General features: G+C 47.0%; 2 protein-coding genes across 3 annotated transcripts; both read left to right on the forward strand.

Annotated features, from left to right (window-relative positions):
- The first annotated feature begins 277 nt into the window (after nucleotides 1–277).
- Nucleotides 278–12,740, forward strand: pls3 (plastin 3 (T isoform)). Of its 2 annotated transcripts, none has more exons than XM_062485373.1 (16): nucleotides 278–420; nucleotides 4,969–5,071; nucleotides 5,224–5,387; nucleotides 7,303–7,432; nucleotides 7,719–7,851; nucleotides 7,942–8,023; nucleotides 8,490–8,655; nucleotides 9,032–9,174; nucleotides 9,663–9,758; nucleotides 10,005–10,200; nucleotides 10,296–10,374; nucleotides 10,464–10,581; nucleotides 10,771–10,904; nucleotides 11,651–11,774; nucleotides 12,171–12,295; nucleotides 12,540–12,739. In XM_062485373.1, exons 2-16 carry the CDS (start codon nucleotides 5,011–5,013, stop codon nucleotides 12,670–12,672), a joined length of 1,884 nt encoding a protein of 627 aa, XP_062341357.1. In that variant the 5' UTR covers nucleotides 278–420; nucleotides 4,969–5,010; the 3' UTR covers nucleotides 12,673–12,739. The 2 variants fall into 2 exon arrangements, with proteins under 2 accessions (XP_062341357.1, XP_062341358.1); XM_062485374.1 differs by lacking the exon at nucleotides 278–420 and adding an exon at nucleotides 1,473–1,578 and having other exon boundaries at nucleotides 12,540–12,740.
- A 2,171-nt stretch (nucleotides 12,741–14,911) lies between these two features.
- cnga2b (cyclic nucleotide gated channel subunit alpha 2b) lies at nucleotides 14,912–20,053 on the forward strand. The gene is made up of 7 exons (XM_062485748.1): nucleotides 14,912–15,029; nucleotides 16,258–16,364; nucleotides 16,539–16,649; nucleotides 16,837–17,013; nucleotides 17,178–17,285; nucleotides 17,398–17,504; nucleotides 17,631–20,053. Exons 2-7 carry the CDS (start codon nucleotides 16,264–16,266, stop codon nucleotides 19,103–19,105), a joined length of 2,079 nt encoding a protein of 692 aa, XP_062341732.1. The 5' UTR covers nucleotides 14,912–15,029; nucleotides 16,258–16,263; the 3' UTR covers nucleotides 19,106–20,053.
- Nucleotides 20,054–20,312: the final 259 nt, after the last annotated feature.

The raw sequence follows: 20,312 nt of genomic DNA on the forward strand, positions 1-20,312 counted from the left end.
TAAAGATGGCTTAATTTCCCAATTATATTGTACATATGTATGTAGGCTACAATATACATATTATGTATATGTAACAATTTATTTATCATAAATATGTATAACCTTAGTTCACTCTGACTTACTTTTGGAGTTAAATATAATCATTTTCTATTCATGAATTAATCTTGAATATCATGAAACCACGTAAAATAGGCTAACTTAGTGTAGGCTACATTTAATTTCGGAATTAATTGTCGTTCCCCTATGTGCTAGCGAATTTATTTGGCAATGGGCAATCTGCCATTCATTCCTCTGAGCACCTCAAGGGTTGTCGGTCGGTGGGCGGGGGAAGTGTACATTCCACGCGCTTACTTTTCCGTGGATGAGGGAGGAAGTCTGGTCTCGAGCTGGACGCTGTCTGGAATTTTGGGGGCATCAAAAGTAAGTTATTCTTACTTTTAGAGTGCAATACAAAGCACGTTATCTTGATTCATTTTATAAACGTGAGCGGTATAAACTTAAGCAATATATTTGTATATGTTTGAAACTTGTATTGGCTAGTTAGGTTATTTTACAGGTAGAGCTTGTTTCTAGCAGAGCTTGATGGGTTTGTGTAGTTGGTTTAGCAGCAGACAGCATATTACATTGTTAGCAGCTAGCTTGTTGGTTCTTTCAGCTAGCTTGCTATTAGCTAGCAGGGTTGCGAGCTATGTAGATGACTAAGTACATTGACCAAACGTACCTGGTTAAAGGATAACATTATGGGATTGAATTGCAAATGTTCAGTGAAGCAGTTTAGTGAAGGATTTGGATAATGTGAATATGTAATCCTTCCGGAGACTAGACGCGAGCAAAGAGGAGGGGAAACATGTTTTACCCGTAGACAATACACCCTTTTAATCACCATCTGCACCTGGAAGAATAATCAGCAGCAGCTAGTAATTACGTCTCGTGAAAATCTATAAACTTTTAGTTGTTTGCAAATTTCAACGTGCGTATAATTGTCAAGTAATCCACTATTGAGTTTCCCTGTGAAAAAACATAGGATACTCAAGACTCGTGCGTAACCATGGTGTTTTCCTGCCACATAGCTGATGTGTTACATAGCCCCATCCGTGCGCCTCGAGCATATGTGCGACAACTGCGCCCAGCCGTTGAGCGTTATTCAAATTATGCCAGACACTCTTGAATTTTAATTTCAGATTTGTGCTTAATATTTGACATAATAAAGAAAACATGGTAGTGTATTGATTTGGACAACGATAATAATTTATCATGTTTTCTGTGACATTAATATCAAAGAGGCTAACATCTGTTAAATACATTGAATTGTATAAGTTCGTCTGCCCTAAGTAGTCCAAAACCATTTAGTTGGGCTAAACTGCCTTAACTGTAGCCTGGTGACATTCTTTCTTGCGTATTTAGGATTCCTGTTTTCGCACCTGTGCTCGCAGGTGATGGTTGAGTGTCATAGGAAGGATGAATGGGTTCTAGTACATAGTTTTGTAGCGTAAGGTTTCAGTCCACGTGAGGGAGGAGATTGTATCTAAATCATTAACCCATCAGCGTGATTTTAAACGTTCTACGTTTATAACTTAGGTGAGTTGTTTGCTGTATTGGTTTATCATAATATTTATAATGTACACATGTAATCTAATCCTTCACTTTCGATTAAGTGTGACACATTCAGTCACTATTTGTTTTTCTATTTTGTGTAAGCAATCACCTTTACTTGAGCTGCACAGAATACTCACAAGCTCATGTATCATTGAGCCTGTACATATTGGAATATATACAGTTTGTTTGTTTGTTTACTTGATTTTTTTTTTTACTGTTTTACCTTTTCATACTGAAGCCCTGAGTTTCAGTTATAGGGTAAAGACAGTTGAAGCTGTTTGGCCGGTGGTTTTGCCAGACACAGCAAGCAGGTTATTCAGCTCATCGAGGTGTCACCGTAGAACAAACACGACCATGTTGATCCTGTGCTGTGTCCTCTAAACCACGAAGGAAGTCAAAAGCTCACGTTACCCACAAAGTGTGAAACAGACCGGGCAGAAAATCTCTGTGTTCCTGTCGGCCATGTTGGGTGTGTTTGTAGCCTGTGTCCCAACCACACTTGGGAGGGGTTCAGATTCTATTTGTGAGGCTTACGTATGCGTTCTAATTGAGTGGGTGAAGCCGGGCAGGCCTGCTGGCTCTGCCCTTCCCCTCCCATCTGGGAACCCTTCCCTGAAATGAATTGACGGAAAGATCGGTTGAAAGATCTAGTAAAGAGTGCTGACGTTTTGTTGTGGCTTAGCGATTTACAGCTGGCACACATTCACACTGTCTTTGAGGATGGATCTAGCATTGCGATCTCACCACTCAGCCTTTGAGTCACATAGTATAGCCGTTTTATAGTCCTGACTGAAAATATGGTGTTGTGCTGTGATTTGATGAGTACTTTTAAAGCTGCTGCTTTAGCAAAGTAGGCTTTACTTTGCTAAAGCAGCATTTGAATACTGAATTTGAGTAATATCACTAGCTGTGATCATGCACATGCTCATAGGTAAATTGACTTTGTTCATGTCAAAGGGCTTGGTTTCTCTCTAGCTGTTTATGGTGTTATCAACTGAAAGCTTGTCAAAAAACAGCCTTGCCCAGCTGTCAAAAAAACAACAACTGTGTCTGGACCCCCACACTTGGTCCCAGCATTTGCTTTTCTCATCTGCGTCTTCATAGACCTGGTGATGTATCAGATTACAAGCCCCCTATTCTTCTGTGCTACTAGAGATTAAACTCATTCTGTGTGTTCTGTATACTTAACCTCTCTCTCTCTTGCTCCCTGCCTCTTGACCTCTGCTTCTCTCCCTCTTTCTCTCTCTCCCTCTTTCTCTCTCCCTCTTTCTCTCTCTCCCTCTTTCTCTCTCTCCCCCTCTCCGTCTCTCTCTCTGTCTGGGGTGTGACAGGAGTTGGCATATGAGGTTATGTTTAGACTGGTTTGGTTCCAACCGTCGAATTTCACATGCATTACATTTGTATTGTAATTTATTTAAATGTTAACTAACAATAGACATGATGTCACCTAAGGGGAAGTAGACCTTCTGGATTCAGGGAGGAAATGGCTTCTGTCTGGAAAAATGCCTAGGATAGTTTGGTTTGAATGTTGAAACACAGCAGTGAGCACCACATGATAGAAACAGAAGGGCCGACTGACCTCTGGAGGTTGTGCCTGTCAAGTACTTCCTTTCCTTCAGACTATCAATGGCCCTCATTCATGGCAATTATTTAATTTCTGTAGTCTTTTGTCCATTGTCTTGTAGCATGTGTTCCTGGGGTGCAAATTATGAGAAGGGACATTGATTTCATACAGATACAACTGTAAGGTATTTCAGGGTTGGTACAGATATATTTTTATAAGGAATATTTATTATTTATAATTGTATAAACATTGAAATGACCTACCTGCAACTGCCTACATTCTGTACTCATTGGCATGTGACAAAAATGGTACAGCAACCGGGACAGTGGTCATTTCTCATGTGTAGAGGCTTGGTATATCCCTCACTTAGAAAGGATTACTAGGCCTAATAGTACAGATGGTACTCTTACTGCACTCATGTGGGCCTATGAGGGAACTGATCCAGTTAGAGTTACCTAACTGTTACCAAACGTGGCAAAACTCTACAATCATGTTCTGCGAGCAAGACTGAAGGAATCCAGGCCCAGTCTTTGGGGAGCAATGATTTGCAAAAACTTTTGAGCAAGTATTGCTGATAGGAAAACACTTTTTTTCTGTAGGAAAAATTATGTTCTTAGCCAGAGTAATTGCAGTCTAAACTCTTTTGTGTTGCCAGAGCCTTTCTGCGTCCTTTTGATCGTAGAGGAATGTTATCATTCTGGTTTAGCCTTGGGTAGCCTGGAGAATGAAAACAATATGCCACTCACCTCTGTTACAACTGAAGCACATTCAACACAGACCTGCCACTTCCTACCACAAAACAGAGAACTACACTTTCAAGTTCTCTATTTAGAACAAATCAAACACGTTTTATGTTGGGAGTCATGGTGTGTGAAAAGCCTCAAATAAAAAAATATTTTTAAATGACCTCCGCCACCCTTAACTCAACCACTACAGAAACCAGGCTTCATTAATACAGAAGATCTTTCAAGTACAATAGACCAACAGGACTAACTACATTCTGTAGAAAGTATAATATCTGTGTGCTGGAATTAACCTAGGTTTTGAGTTGGTAGTCATTGGGTGGTGGTAGTCATGTGAACAGCCCTTTGTAAGCTTTTCACAGAACATCCTCAGGTGAAACATAACTCTATAGTAGGCTTGTTCTATAATATCTTGCTAATTAAATGATCACATTAGAGACAATTTCATAGTCTAAAATCTATCCCCTCCTTCTGGTGTTTTTTTCCTGTTAAAATTATTTGAATAAACAGTCAAAGCTATCTACTGGTGTTGCTATGGTTCTTAACTGCCACTTCCTTTTCAACAGCAAAAGAACCATTAGTTCACAAAATCTGTTTGACATTGAACAGCTTTATGTCGTTTAGTTGAGTCAGACGGTGTTTTTTGTTTTCCACATTTCAGCGAACCTTGAAGTGACTTCCAGTAGATCTGCAGTTAGTTTGACTCAGTTGTTTTTCATGCCAGTAATGTTAAGGCCAAATGGAGTCTAAATATTCAACAGGATTAGTCTTTACCCCGTTATCAACCCCCTGCCCCGCCCCCCCTAACCAAAACAACCCAACACACTTTGACCAGGAGTAGAGAAATGGATGCTGACATGCCAGTTTAGTCATGTGGCTGACTCTGCAGTGGAGAGGCAGCGCTATAGAGGCAGCGCTATAGAGGCAGCGCTATAGAGGCAGCGCTATAGAGGCAGCGCTATAGAGGCAGCGCTATAGAGGCAGCGCTATAGAGGCAGCGCTATAGAGGCAGCGCTATAGAGGCAGGACGTTTTTGAGTTGTCTTGACCTTTCCCCTCTCTGCAGGAGCCAGCTGTCTGACTCACCAACTCGGGTCGCTTCGTCAACATGGCTGGAAAGATCTGCAAAGATGAACTAGAAGAACTGAGAGAGGCCTTTGGGAAAGTTGGTAAGTCGTTTAGGATTTTCCACAGTGTTCTACGTACTCAAACGTCTGACACAGTTTTTTTAAGGCTTCTTTAATTTTGTCTACGGAAGCCCCCCTGTTTACCTAGTGAAAACTCTGACTAACACAACATCCTGGGTGTCTTGTCATCGCAGACCTTGACAGTAACGGCTTCATCTGTGACTATGAGCTCCATGAGCTGTTCAAAGAGGCCAACCTCCCTCTGCCGGGATACAAGGTGAGGGAGATCATCCAGAAGCTGATGCGTGAAGGAGATCGCAACAAAGACAACAAGATCAGCTTCGAAGAGTTTGTGTCCGTAAGTAATGCGTCTGTAGAGCGTCAACTTTACGGGTAGTTGGCATCAGCAGGTCAACTTTTACAAGCTGCCACCGGCAGCTGGGACGATGATGTCACTCATGGCTGCTTGTGTGTAGCGAGTTTCCTCTCAGTCTCACTCTGACTCCATAACCCTGTCTGGCCGGCCCTCAGTCTCACTCTGACTCCATAACCCTGTCTGGCCGGCCCTCAGTCTCACTCTGACTCCATAACCCTGTCTGGCCGGCCCTCAGTCTCACTCTGACTCCATAACCCTGTCTGGCCGGCCCTCAGTCTCACTCTGACTCCATAACCCTGTCTGGCCGGCCTACAAGTCATGTGGCTTTTCTATTCCCAGACCAGGTAGTTGAAAGGGACATTTGTATCGATTGTGTGTTTCACCGCACAGTGCGTATTTTCTCTGTCTCTCTCTCTCTCACTCTCTAAGAAAGAGGAAATGAGGTCAGCACAGTTGTGTTGGTTCCAGTGTTTGTTTTCTCCCTTGAGGAGGCAGCAGTCTTAACAGACCTGTGTTGCTGTGGTCTCCTTGTAGAGTAATGTGACCACTGGAATCCAGAAGAAAAAACCTCATCCGTAATCTCGCTATTTTAGGCCATTTCACATAGCTCCATGATGAGTTGGACGTTTTCTTTTTTAGTATTAATATTATTCTATTTTTTTCATCCAAGGATAGCCACAGCTGTGTGTATTTGCAAGTTTGCTGTAGGCTTGCATGATTTAATTCGTTTTTCTGTTTTCATTGGCCGTTTTCGGTATGGTGTGATGTGGGGGTGAGGTTGTTCAAATGTAACCAGCGATATCAAGCAATGGTAGTGCCAGCATTAGAAGACAACAGAATATGTGGTGTTATCTGTTGAGACTATTTCAATGACGACAGATAAGGATAGGATTGCAGAGAGAAGTGCTTCGTGTTGTTTTGAGATCCCTGCCTTTTTATATCCTGGCTGGAGTGCCCAGCAGCTGTAACCTGACACAACATGTCCTTGTGTTTGTTTGCTGCTCTGTGTGCTGACAATTTAAATGTGTCACTCGTCCCCCGGCTGAATGGCTCATTGTGGCTTCAATCCACACAGAGGTCTTGAGGTGTGAGGTCACGAACGGGCCGGCGAACCTCCCAGAGCCAGGAGGAAACCGAGCAGTCAGCTGCTTGTTTTCTTATTGTGGAGGGTGGAATGTAACAGGTTTAGAAGCGAGGACTCGTTCTTTGATACACAACGACGTGACTTCCTGGTCAACATCCATGTTGTTGTTGCTCTGCCCTTCCCAACTTAGATGACCCAGAACCACAGAACCGGAAAAGAGCCACTGGTCAAGAACACAGTCTTATCATTTTCCCTCCTTCCCTTTCTGGCATGGGACATCCCATAATGAGTTAGTGGTTGTTGGTTACAAAGCTGGAGTCAAGTAGTCAACTTCACTTTTACTGAGTGTAATGTAAAAAAAAAAAAACATGTTTTCAAGACGGCTTCTTCTGTAATGTTTCATTGTGTCTCAGCACCGGCTCTTGTGCCCCCCGTCCTGCATGTTCTAGATGTTTCTCTGTCCTGCATGTTCTAGATGTTTCCCTGCTCCAACACACCTGATTCAAATAAAAGTTTGTTTTCAAGCTCAGCAGAAGCCTGGAAACGACCGTACATTCATTTACTGTGTGTGTTGGGACAGGGAAACATCTAGAACATGCAGGACAGAGAAACATCTAGAAACATGCAGGACAGGGGGTCCTGAGTAATGGGGCTCAGAGTCAGTGCTGTAATGCACCTCCACCTCTGCTGTAATGCCCCTCCACCTCTGTGCTGTAATGCCCCTCCACCTCTGTGCTGTAATGCCCCTCCACCTCTGTGCTGTAATGCACCTCCACCTCTGTGCTGTAATGCACCTCCACCTCTGTGCTGTAGATATTCCAGGAACTGAAGAGCAGTGATATCGCTAAAAGCTTCCGGAAGGCCATCAACAGGAAGGAAGGGATCCTGGCCATCGGAGGCACGTCTGAGCTGTCTAGCGAAGGAACACAGCACTCCTTCTCTGGTACGGTCACACGGGACTGGAAGTTTCTAGAACACCTCAGCATTCCGTACTGTGTAATGATGATGATGATGATGATGTCTTAAGGGCCAGTCAGTGTTGATGTATTTTGTAATAATTGCGTCCGTACTGAAGATGAATGGTGCAGCCTGAGATCCATGAAGGGTTACGCAGGGTTTAAATCTGACTGAGGGAGTTTCCTTCTCTTCGCGTCTTCTCTCCCTGCTTTCATGTCTCTCACCAACTGTCCTATCAATACATAAAAGCTTTTCCCTGGTCACCTGTGTAGAGGAGGAACGCTATGCCTTCGTCAACTGGATCAACACAGCGCTGGAAAAGGACCCTGACTGCAAGCACGCGCTGCCCATGGACCCCGACACTGACTCCCTGTTCAAAGCCATGGGCGATGGCGTGGTGCTCTGGTGAGTAAACCTGTCGTGATGTTAAATAACGACACTTCCTGCGTTTCCCCCCCGAGCTGCCTCGTAACCCCCCGCCTTGTCTCTGTGTAGTAAAATGATCAACCTGTCGGTGCCAGACACCATTGACGAGAGGACGATAAACAAGAAGAAGTTGACTCCGTTTACAATCCAGGTTTGTAGCAGCTGCGCACCCTGAACAAACCCTCCGAGCTTCACGCCCCGGAGCCGTCTCACGCTGAGCGCTCACACTGTTCAAAATACAGTTGAATGCAAATACTGGGTGGAGACATTTTGAATAAATGCGTAAATTGAAGTGATAATATGAACTTCCTTATATAAATAGAGCCTATTCTGGCCTTTGGCACAGACTGGGTGGTTTCTCCTCCTCCCCAGATGGGTGGTTACTCCTCCTCTCTCCTCCTCCCTCCTCCCCGCTCCTCCCCAGACTGGGTGGTTTCTCCTCCTCCCCAGACTGGGTGGTTACTCCTCCTCTCTCCTCCTCCCTCCTCCCCGCTCCTCCCCAGACTGGGTGGTTACTCCTCCTCTCTCCTCCTCCCTCCTCCCCGCTCCTCCCCAGACTGGGTGGTCTCTCCTCCTCCCCGCTCCTCCTCAGACAGTGTGATTTCTCCCCCCTGCAGGAGAACCTGAACCTGGCCCTGAACTCGGCCTCGGCCATCGGCTGCCACGTGGTGAACATCGGGGCGCTGGACCTGCGGGAGGGGAAGCCTCACCTGGTGCTGGGCCTGCTGTGGCAGATCATCAAGATCGGCCTGTTCGCAGACATCGAGCTGAGCAGGAACGAAGGTGAGGGGAGGGAGGGCAGGTGAGGAGAGGGAGGGGAGGGGGAGAGGGAGGGGAGGGGGGGCAGGTGAGGAGAGGGAGGGGAGGGGGAGAGGGAGGGGAGGGGGGGCAGGTCAGGAGAGGGAGGGGAGGGGGAGAGGGAGGGGAGGGGGGGCAGGTCAGGAGAGGGAGGGAAGGGGGAGAGGGAGGGGAGGGGGGGCAGGTCAGGAGAGGGGGAGAGGGGGGCAGGAGAGGGAGGGGAGGAGGAGGGAGGTTAGGGTTAGGGGTGTGTCATCTGATGAAGCCTAGAGAGTTTCAGTTGTTTGTCATCAGTTGTATGACTTGGAGAGACGTGTGTGTGTGTGTGTGTGTGTGTGTGTGTGTGTGCGCTGCGCCCCAGCGCTGGCGGCCCTGCTGAGGGACGGGGAGACTCTGGAGGACCTGATGAAGCTGTCCCCAGAGGAGCTGCTGCTGCGCTGGGCCAACTACCACCTGGAGAACGCCGGCTGGCAGAAGATTAACAACTTCAGCTCAGACATCAAGGTGCGTGGTGCCACGGTCAGGTGACCATGGGGGTAATGGATGTCTGGCAGCTAAGACTGGAGGTCATGAATAATAGACTGGAGCACTTTTTCCTTTCTGCAGGGAATCTTGAAATGGACTTTGAAATGGATTCCCAACATTTCCTTTCTCAATACAGTGACTGTGCTTGTCTGTGTTTCTGACTGAGTGTATCTTCTCTTTAGCTGACAGGCATTTCAACCTGTAAAGGTACTTTATAGATCAACTTTCTTGCTGTGTAGGAACTGACAACAGCTCCATACATCAGTCATCCAGAATAGAGCATTAATATTCTCATTACCTCCACGATCACTGCATCACCCTCCACTGTGTCGCTCCGTGTCTCAACTCCTTGTGTTCTCATGTGATGCATTACCTTGCATGTCATGCGTAGTGATGTCATATCCCATCCCTGTCTCAGGCGAAGTGTGTAGTGATGTCATAACCCTGTGGTGTGCTTCCTGTTTCAGGACTCCAAGGCCTACTTCCACCTTCTGAACCAGATCTCCCCGAAAGGCACAGAGGAAGACCAGCCTCGCATCGACATCAACATGGCTGGCTTCAGCGTAAGAACCAGGAAGTGGCCACACAATGTTTACCTTCAGGAGAACCAGGAAGTGGCCACACAATGTTTACCTTCAGGAGAACCAGGAAGTGGCCACACAATGTTTACCTTCAGGAGAACCAGGAAGTGGCCACACCTTGTTTACCTTCTGGAGAACCAGGAAGTGTCCACACCTTGTTTACCTTCAGGAGGTTCAGATGATCCTATGATCATCCGGTGATCCTCTCTCTATGTCTGCGCCCAACAGGAGAAGGACGATCTGAAGCGGGCGGAGAGCATGCTGCAGCAGGCCGACAGGCTGGGCTGCCGGCAGTTTGTCACCCCAACCGACGTCATCAGCGGCAACCCTAAACTCAACCTGGCGTTTGTGGCTAACCTGTTCAACAAGTACCCCTCCCTGACCAAGCCTGAGGGCGAAGATATCGACTGGGGGCTGCTTGAAGGTAAGTGATGAGGGATACCGGTCTGTCAGACGGTCATGTGACTGTCCTGTTCCTCCTTCTTACGTTAACGCTCCTCGTTCCTGTGTGCTCCTCAGGTGAGACGAGAGAGGAGAGAACCTTCCGGAACTGGATGAATTCTCTGGGTGTGAACCCGCACGTCAATCACTTGTATGGGTATGTACGCCAAACTCAACCCATCATCTGTGTTTAGTGGCCTTTTTTGTGAAGTGAATCCTAAGTGAAGTGTGTTTGTGTTCCTCCAGGGACCTGCAAGACGCCCTGGTTATCCTGCAGCTGTATGAGAAGATTAAAGTTCCTGTGGACTGGAACAACAAAGTGAATAAACCACCGTACCCCAAGATAGGGACCAACATGAAGAAGGTAGACTAACTCCTCATCCAGCTCAAACAAAACAGTACGATTAGTTTCTGTCAACACAAAATGACTCTCACTGCCTAAAACAAAAAAGGTGATGTTATTGTTTGTCAATCTTTCGATCCCGTCTGCCCCCTCTCTTTCTCCCTCTACCTCTCTCTCTCTACCTCTCTCTCTCTACCTTCTTCTGGACAGCTGGAGAACTGTAACTACGCCGTGGAGTTGGGCAAGACAACCGCCAAGTTTTCCCTGGTTGGCATCGGAGGGCAGGACCTGAACGATGGCAACGCCACCCTGACGCTGGCCCTGGTCTGGCAGCTGATGAGGAAGTGAGTCACCTGGTCTGAGCCTGTCTGAGCATGCCCAGAGAGCTCTCTAGCTGTTCCCAGGATTCAGTTCACCAGGGAAGAAAGATCAATGCTCTCTGAAAATAAGAGATTAGTGACACCTCTTTTTTTTTTTTTTTCACTTCACGTTGACTCATAGTCATGATCTTTCAGCTCTCCTGTGACCCACCCATGTCCCGGTTATGGATGTTCTGTCGACCTGCTAGGTTGGGCGTGCTGCTGGGTGACGAAGGGGGTGCGTGTGCACAGACTAGAATTCCCTGTTTTGGCTCTGTGCTATCAGAGGCATCAGGACTCGTCAGCGGTATTTACGACCTGCTGGGTTCTTCTCCTGTGCAGTTGTGTCTGCAGGGTTGATCAGAGTGCTAGACGACACTGGTCATGGTGGAAGCAGTGAGGGTTGAAGCTGACAGCCTGTCTGTTGCTTCCTCTGGAGGGTGGTGTTGTGTGTGTTTGCTGTTGGTCTGCTGCAGGCTGGCTTCGCTCTGTCCTTTTATTTTTGATTCCTAATCCCTAAGGGTACAAGAGGCATTTGTCCCTTGCCAATACGTTTTTAGTAATTAAAAACATCTTCCTAATTGCCTTTCCCAGGACTTGTTCCGTAAAGCTAGTTTACCGAATAAGACAGGCTTGTGTCAGGGAAAGTAACTGTCAAAAGCCTGCCTTATTTGGTAAACTCGATTTGATGAAACTTGCCACTGGTAAAATGAAAATGCGCTCATCCCCAGATACACGTTGAATGTACTGGAGGACTTGGGAGATGGACAGAAGGCAAACGATGACATCATCGTGCGATGGGTCAACAGCACCTTGACAGAGGCTGGGAAAGCAACCAAGATCTCAAGCTTCAAGGTTCGTCGAGATGTTCCACAGCAAATTCATGTCGCTTGCGCACCTGTTTTGTTTGTTTATGACACTTATTTATCACAGTTTATCATTCACAGTCCCATTCAGTTTACAATTTTTCTGTTCTCTGTATATATTTATCTCCAGTGTTAACTATCACTCCAAATTCATGACTATTTACTGCCACCAAACTTCTACAGACCAAATATGGTTCAGCAAGTGCACATTTTCTTCAATAAATGTACAATTTCTCAGAGCATTTAATGCTTAATTAATTTAAAATGTCCCCTGGGGGCGCCTGGGTCCAAATCCAGTCTGCCTTCCCTGCCTTTCCTGTCACACTAACAAACTATCTGATAAAGCATGAAAAAGCTGTATTCTTAATGTCCCCTCGGTTGTCAGGACAAGGAGATCAGCACCAGTCTGCCGGTGGTGGACCTGATCGACGCCATCCAGCCAGGCAGCATCAGCTACGACCTGGTGAAGACTGGAAGCCTGTCTGCAGAGGACAAGCTGGAGAACGCAAAGTAGGTCCCAGCCAATGGCAGCCGATGGAACCACAGTACAAACATTTAGAGGATTGAATCATGGCTGAAAGGTTTATAGAATCAGTAGAAGAAACAGAGTCATAGTTGTACATTTAATAGAATCACTGTAGAAAAACCGAAAACCATTGAATTTTACAATTAATTTACATCTGTTGTCTTGTCGCCATGGAGCCCCCTGAGACCTGCTAACCGTGAATCACCCTGACCCTGCTCTCCGTCCTAGATACGCCGTCTCCATGGCGAGGAAGATCGGCGCCCGGGTCTACGCCCTCCCGGACGACCTGGTGGAGGTCAAACCCAAGATGGTGATGACCGTGTTTGCCTGCCTGATGGGCCGGGGGATGAAGCGAGCCTAGGACACGCCCCGCCCTGCCCTCCCCCCAGTCCTGCCCGCCCCCCAGCCCCACCTACCCCCCCACCACTCTGGCCCTGCCCGCCTAACCCCCCCCACCCCCCCGCGCTACCGGGTCACAGGAATGAAGATCATCAGGAATTTGTGATGAGAATGATGTTACCAACAGACATTTAAGACCCTTCAATCAATCAAACCCTACTATGTTCATGTCGCTATTTTCCACCTCTGTGGAAAGCAGAGGTGTGTTTACTTACTGCTAAATGAAGGGATGTCCTCCTCAGACAGGAAGACTAGATTCTAGTTTTCTGAAAACGGAGGACTTGGTATGATACTTCTCAATATGCAATATGCCTTGTTGATTATTAATGTATAAGATGCTGACTTAAGTATGTATTCTCCTGCTCCCAGTTTGTCGTCTCAGACCGGTCGTATGTTATAACCATCATGTTTACACAAACGCATAATTCACATATTGAACGGCAGTGCTTGAATTGGCGAGCTGAAGTTTGAGAGGTTATGGGTTCAGGTGTTAGCACCTTGAATAACAGTAGAGACGATCTTTCAGTTATTGAAGTGCATGTATGTCGTTTTGAAACTGGCGTCATTAATAACTACATATCTCTATGCAGAAGCCATGTACCGACCAAGCCTGATGCGTGTTATTGTATTTGCTTTTGTTCCTTTTTTGGGGATTATGGAAGAGTTGAGAGTGGTTTGGTGTCTGACTGTCTTTTGTATTGGGATTATAGATTTGTCTTTATTATGTTGGATGAAAATGAAGGGCTTTCTAGTAGTTCAGTGCTTGTGCTGAGCTGGCTTGTGTGTGTGTTCATGTCTGCCTCTTCTGCCTTGAGGCGGCCCTACCTATTCTTTTGTACTCGACGTCACCCTCGGAAAAAAATGTAGCAACAATATCTTAGTTCCAGGTAGCTTCATGTGTACATGGTAACTCCTGTGCAAGTGCTTTATATATAACAATAAAAAAAGGAAATGAGGAAAGAAAAACGAATCCCTTTTTTAATTGAACTTTGTGAAACGGATTGTGTCTACTGAGGAAGCTGATAATGTTACTGACATAACACAATATATTGATATTAATCACTTCAGGATTGAAAGCAAGGCTTCCCACACAAGGAGGGAGTTTCGTGGTCAGAAAGCAGTGCTTACTGTTTTTATGACATCCTACAAAACAGTTGCACTGATTGGCTTAATTTCAGTCTTGTTTTGTTCGTGTCTTTGCGGTGTACTTTGGTGTGAAGCCTTCTGAGACAGAAGTCACTGAGGACCAGCTTGGCTGCCGGCTTAGCCCCTCTGTGGACATGACAGAAGGTGACTCCTGCTCTTGACTAAGACACTTGGCTGTGTTGGTTTGAAAGGCGTCCAGCCCTCTGTTGCTACCCTAACCCTTAACCCTAACCATACGAAGGACTACTTCTGTTCTGCCAATCACACTTGACAGTTGGCTGGATGTTTTGTATCAGAGGTGTTGCGATTCTGTGTTTGAGAAGTGATTATACAGAAGGGACTACCAGTGGAAAAATGTTCTGTCGCAGCTCACTAGCTTGTATCCCAAACAGATGTCAAAACTGCCTGTGACAATCACCCTCTGGGTTTTCCAGAAGATTCTCATTCTTTCAGTGTATGTTTGGTGTGTTGATTCTGCCACGGTCTGTCAGAGAGCTTGATGAGAGAGGTGATGGGAGACAGCTGGCTCTCCTGGGCTTTGTCACCGATAGTGCCACAGTACTGAGGTGTCTGAGCTCAGCTACTAGCAGTCTGAGGCAGTCAGAGACTTGAGATCCAATATAAAGGGTTATATAGCAAAGCTAAATCTCTGTAGGTGATGAGGGGTCACTCACCAGAGACCAAAGTGATGACTGGTTGTAGCTAGGATTATCTTCGAGAGAGACACCTACTGCAGCAGGGTAGAACAAACATTTGCCCCCCATCTGGAAGAATATATATATTATATTATATATATATATATAAATCATATATCTTTCGTCCTCCCTCCTCCCCCGTCTGCATTTCCCCGCCCCTTCTCTACCCTTCCGCTCATCCTGCTCTGCCAAAGCCAGTCCCTCCTTGAGACCAGGTAACATGCAGGTGGACCTGTCACACCTGCGCCGAGGTCAGGTGAGCAGGCGTCCAGAGATGAGACACGCTGGAGAGGGGACATGTTGATGGAGAGAGGTGGAGGTACGCAGCCTGTTGGCATCACTGAGGGCAGCATGCGCTTCCGCAGATTCAACCACTCTGCAAGGAATTAGTTGTACTGGAAAGGAACCCTGGATTAATTTGTGACATGACAAGGACCTTGCTGGACTGACTGGAGTGGAGCGCCTTAAGAACTAGCTGGTGAGTCTCTGAGTCACCTCAGGTCCATCTGCAAACAATTCTCTCCTACAGCCTGCGATCCCTACAGATAAACACCTTAGTTTAAATCAAACACCCCTTGGAAATCACACAATAATTCATTTTAATAGACTATCGACTGTGGCAACTTGCGTGTTATTGTTTAGGCAGCATGTACAGGACACACAGTGTTCAGGCATTCTAGGAGATAATCCACCTGTTGTGAGCTGTGATGATGCAGGCAGCTGTCTGGGGAGCAGAGCTGCCTTGCTAGCTGAGTGCAGCCCCTGGCTGTTTGTTTTGCTTAATGATCTTCAAATTACTACAACAAGGGTAACAGTGATCTAAACACCAAACTAACTGTCTGCCTCTTCTTTATATCGAGTCGATGAATTGTCATCTCCTTCTCTGTTTTCAGTGGTATTTCTTTTTTTATATTTATAAAAAGACATAAAGGTTGGTAAGAAATCATTCAAACGTCTTCTTTAAAATTCACGTAAAAAATTCCTACATATGTCCGTATTTTTCTATGTATGTTTACATGTCTAAGTCCTTTTTGTATCCTTGTACCAGTTCTGTCTTATTCTTTATGAGATGTGTGAGAGCTTCGAAATCCATGTCAGGGGGAGGAGATCATTCGAGTAAAACACCTCGCTACATACCTTTGTATCTCATTTCCTGTAAAATGCAGTCTCCCACCCATAAGTATACAATCTTGGTTGACTTAAGTGGTTGCTATGGGTGATCAGCCGGTCGCCACGGCGACCACAGTTTCTCCGGGAGGCCCCTGATGAGGCGGTCCCGGCAGGCCTCCATCCCCCATGCGCCAGCGTGTCAGACACACCCGGTAAACACAGGAGAGACGAGCCCAGCAGCCGCAGCCTCTCCCTCTCTCCTCCCTCTCCTGTAACGCCTCACCTCAGTTCAGAGGAGATGTCGAAGCAGCCTAATAAAAACACCTCCCGGCGTCGCCGGGACAACACCGGTGCGCGTACGGTACCGGCCCTGACGCAGCGGCGCAGGTTTGAATCCGGCTTGGGCCCTTTACTGCATGTCTTCCCTTTCTCTCTCTCTCCCCTACATCCCCTGTCCATCTCAACAGTCTAATAAAGTGTTTTTTTTAAGCCAAAAGTATATATAATTTAAAAATAAATAAATAACACAGATAGATCCCCAGACTTGTGGTGGTGTGTTGGGGTCAGGTGACAGGTGATGTCCTCTCCCTCCACAGCTGAAGATGACGGGGCAGGTAGCCAACAGAGACGTGTCTCCTCATCGCCTCTCGGTGAAGACCACGGTGGAGGAGGAGAGCGAGAGAGCAGACAGCACTCTCAGCAGGTAGTTCAGTTAAAGCACAGCACAGAAAACATTTCCCTAATCCTCCACACCTCCTGCCCTCACAGCCATATCCCAAAACAAACCACCCATAACGATGAGCAGCGTGCGTAAATGAATACCCGCTCCTGTTTAACGCTGAGGCCTTCTGGGTCCGTGTCCGCCTCTGTTCGTCAGGGTGCCGTCAGCGTGCGATGACACGTCGTCAGAGCTGCAGAGAGTGGCGGCGCTAGACCCTCAGGGGGGGAACTCCAGGAACTCCTTCAGAGGTCAGGGGGCACTCTCTAGGTATGTATGAGACGATGACATGCTCGTCCTGTGGTACGTTTGAGCAGGAACACCACAGACTGAGGTAGTCTCCTGCATCCAGGGGGTTTTCTCATCTGCCTCAACCTATCCCCTCACCCCATCTTATATCTTCCTCACCCTGCTCCTCTCTGTCTTACCTCCCCTCCTCTCTCTCTCTCCATCCCAGACTGGTGACCCTGGTAGTTACTCTGAGGGAGTGGGCCCATAGGAGTCTTCAGGAGGAGGAGCAACGCCCAGACTCCTTCTTGGAGCGTTTCAGGGGCCCTGATGTGAGGACCGCTCCGAGTCGCCTCAGCAACACCCAGCTCGACGCCAACGGCAACCAGACCAAAAAAAGCTTATGGTACATTCTGACTGTCTTGTGGTTTGCGTGAAGCAGTTCAAATCAGGGCCGTGTAAATCAGAAGGCAGTTATTGTTTAAGAAGGCCTACAAGCATGCGATGGAAGTTTGGCACTGGGATCGCTCTTAGGTGAAACTGAAGAGGTGTGAACATCTGTGATTTCAGGAAAAAGTGGGATGTGTTTGTGGTGGCCCCTTCAGATGATTTCTACTATCGTTGGCTGTTCTTCATCGCCATGGCAGTGCTCTATAACTGGGTCTTAGTGGTGGCAAGGTAATAGTTACTGGTAATAGTGTGGATCATCGGAAACCAAATTAGTAAATGGTGTTGGTGATCATCGTAACCCAAAGTAGTAAATGCAATACTTTTTCCTCCATCTGGGCAGGGCATGTTTTGACCAGTTGCAAACTGAAAATTATATTGGCTGGTTGGTGTTGGACTATATCTTTGATGCTGTATACATCCTGGACACCTTTATTCGACTTCGTACAGGTATGTCCAGGAACTGAGATGGTTAAAACAGACAAATTTAGTTTTTGCATTTGGTATGAAAGATTCTTTTGATTAATGTTGAAGTAGTGGTCACTCGATACCAATGTTGTCATCCTGATTCTGCAGGGTTCCTGGAACAAGGTTTGCTGGTGAAGGACCTCTCCAAGCTCAAAGACAACTATGTCCGCACCTTCCAGTTCAAGATGGATGTGGTCTCCATCCTACCCACCGACCTGGCCTACATCGTCACGGGAATCCACACCCCACAGCTCAGACTCAACCGTCTGCTGCGGTTTTCGCGGATGTTCGAGTTCTTCGACCGCACCGAGACGCGCACCAACTACCCCAACATCTTCCGCATCTGCAACCTGGTCCTCTACATCCTGATCATCATCCACTGGAACGCCTGCATCTACTTTGCCATCTCCAAGTCCCTAGGGCTCGGCTCTGATACCTGGGTCTACCCCAACATGTCCAGGCCTGAGTTCAATAGCTTGACCCGGGGTTACGTCTACTGCCTGTACTGGTCCACTCTCACCCTCACCACCATCGGGGAGATGCCCCCACCTGTGCGAGATGAGGAGTTCCTGTTTGTGGTATTTGACTTCCTGGTTGGGGTGCTCATCTTCGCCACCATTGTGGGAAACGTGGGCTCCATGATAGCCAACATGAACGCAACTCGCGCAGAGTTCCAGGCCCGCATCGACGCCATCAAACATTACATGCACTTCCGCAGGGTCAACAAGGAACTGGAGACACGAGTCATCAAGTGGTTCGACTACCTCTGGACAAACAAGAAGGCAGTGGACGAACAGGAGGTTTTAAAAAACCTGCCCAACAAACTCAGGGCCGAGATCGCCATCAACGTTCACCTGGCGACCCTCAAGAAGGTTCGCATCTTCCAGGACTGCGAGGCTGGATTACTGGTGGAGCTGGTGCTGAAACTGCGCCCCCAGGTGTACAGCCCGGGGGACTACATCTGCCGTAAGGGCGACATCGGGAAAGAGATGTACATCATCAAAGAGGGGAAGCTGGCTGTGGTGGCGGACGACGGGGTCACACAGTACGCCCTCCTAACAGCCGGCAGCTGCTTCGGGGAGATCAGCATCCTCAACATTCAGGGCAGCAAAATGGGCAACCGGCGGACAGCTAACATCCGCAGCATCGGCTACTCAGACCTCTTCTGCCTCTCCAAGGACGACCTGATGGAGGCGGTGATCGAGTACCCGGACGCCAAGAAGGTGCTGGAGGCGAGGGGCAGGGAGATCCTGACCAGCCAGGGCCTGTTGGATGAGAGCGCTCAACAGGCGCCGGTGGGGGAGGACACGGAGGAGAAGGTGGAGAGGCTGGAGTCTTCGCTGGACACCCTCCAGACACGCTTCTCCCGGCTGCTCAGTGAGTACACGGCCACGCAGCAGCGACTGAAGCAGCGTATCACCGTCATGGAGCGCCAGTTCTGCCACACGGGCTGTGCCGGTGTCTCAGACACAGAGACGGAGCCAGACGCCAAGGCGGGCACGGACACGGACAGCCTGACGGCTCCCGGTGCCGACGAGAACAGGAAACAGGAAGTGCTCACCAAGACCAACGATCACAGCTGAAAGCCGCCTCAGTCGAGAGGACTTAAGGTCGAGTTTGGGCTGCTGTTATGATTGTAGGCTGAAACACTGTACTTTGAGACATGTAAGAGTATGTCTACGGGTCTATGGTGTAGACATTTACCTGAAATAATCCCTTCACACGACATAAATACCTTTCATCGTGAAGTTCTTCACATGAAGGGTGGGAACCCTGATGTTATTTTGCTCCAACCTTCTACAACTATAATTAGGACTACTGACACAGCATTTTTTTAGATGTTAATTGAATGTTTGTTTAGAACGCATAAGAGGTACGGAGTACCAAGGTCTCTGGCACCTTCGCAAATATCAGATCTCCCTGGAAGAAGATAAATAGGGAGGTTTATGTTTAGCGAACAAACAAACACACACAAAAAGTAATGTGCAATTATTTTCGAGTATCCCTAACCGCAAAGGTTTTCAACAAGAGTGTCGGTGACAGCCTCGCTGCTATGACTCATTGGAGATTCTAACCATAAACTCCTTCAATTTAGTAGTTCAATCAGTGACGATTCGGGGAGAAATAATATATACATTGTTACTGTTGTACAATTGTAAACGTTAATTAATCGGGCAGTAGAGCTAATTATTTAAATCTGAATAGTTCTAATATGGAGAACTTGCACACTTTATGAAAACATTTAAGTAAACAGGTGCACGGTCAACCGAACGATTTGGAGAGCGGTCGTTCTATCAGTGTTGAGTATTCCCACGTCCTCTGTTATTTACTTTAAAATATTATAAGCAGTCGTTAAAAGCCCACGTGGCTTCAGAACTGTACTCCCTGTGATTGCAACCTCTTATGACCTCAATCTAGTCCATAGTCGAGTCCATTCATGCAGTAGACATTTATGTTTTACTGGTCCCGCACAACATGACTGATCGTCCGGAATGGAAAACCTTACATCTAATAAAACCCACTTGAGAACATATTGTGAGTGTGATTCCTTTGGAGCTGACATGGAATGTTTTAGTATTGCTGTGATGTTTTGATCATTTTAATATAAAAGAATATTACATAATAAACAAAATCACAGAAGTATTCAATCAACCCATTTTTCAAACAGGCTAGTAAATGCAGATGTTCTACCAAAATCGATGAGCTATCGAAAACTGTGACCAGGGGTCGATGTTCTAACTTTACTGTTCAGCAAATGTTAGGGTTAGGATTGGGACCGGCTAGGTTAGG

The sequence above is a fragment of the Osmerus eperlanus genome, chromosome 19 (assembly GCF_963692335.1).
Source record: "Osmerus eperlanus chromosome 19, fOsmEpe2.1, whole genome shotgun sequence".
Classification (NCBI taxonomy): Eukaryota; Metazoa; Chordata; class Actinopteri; order Osmeriformes; family Osmeridae; genus Osmerus; species Osmerus eperlanus.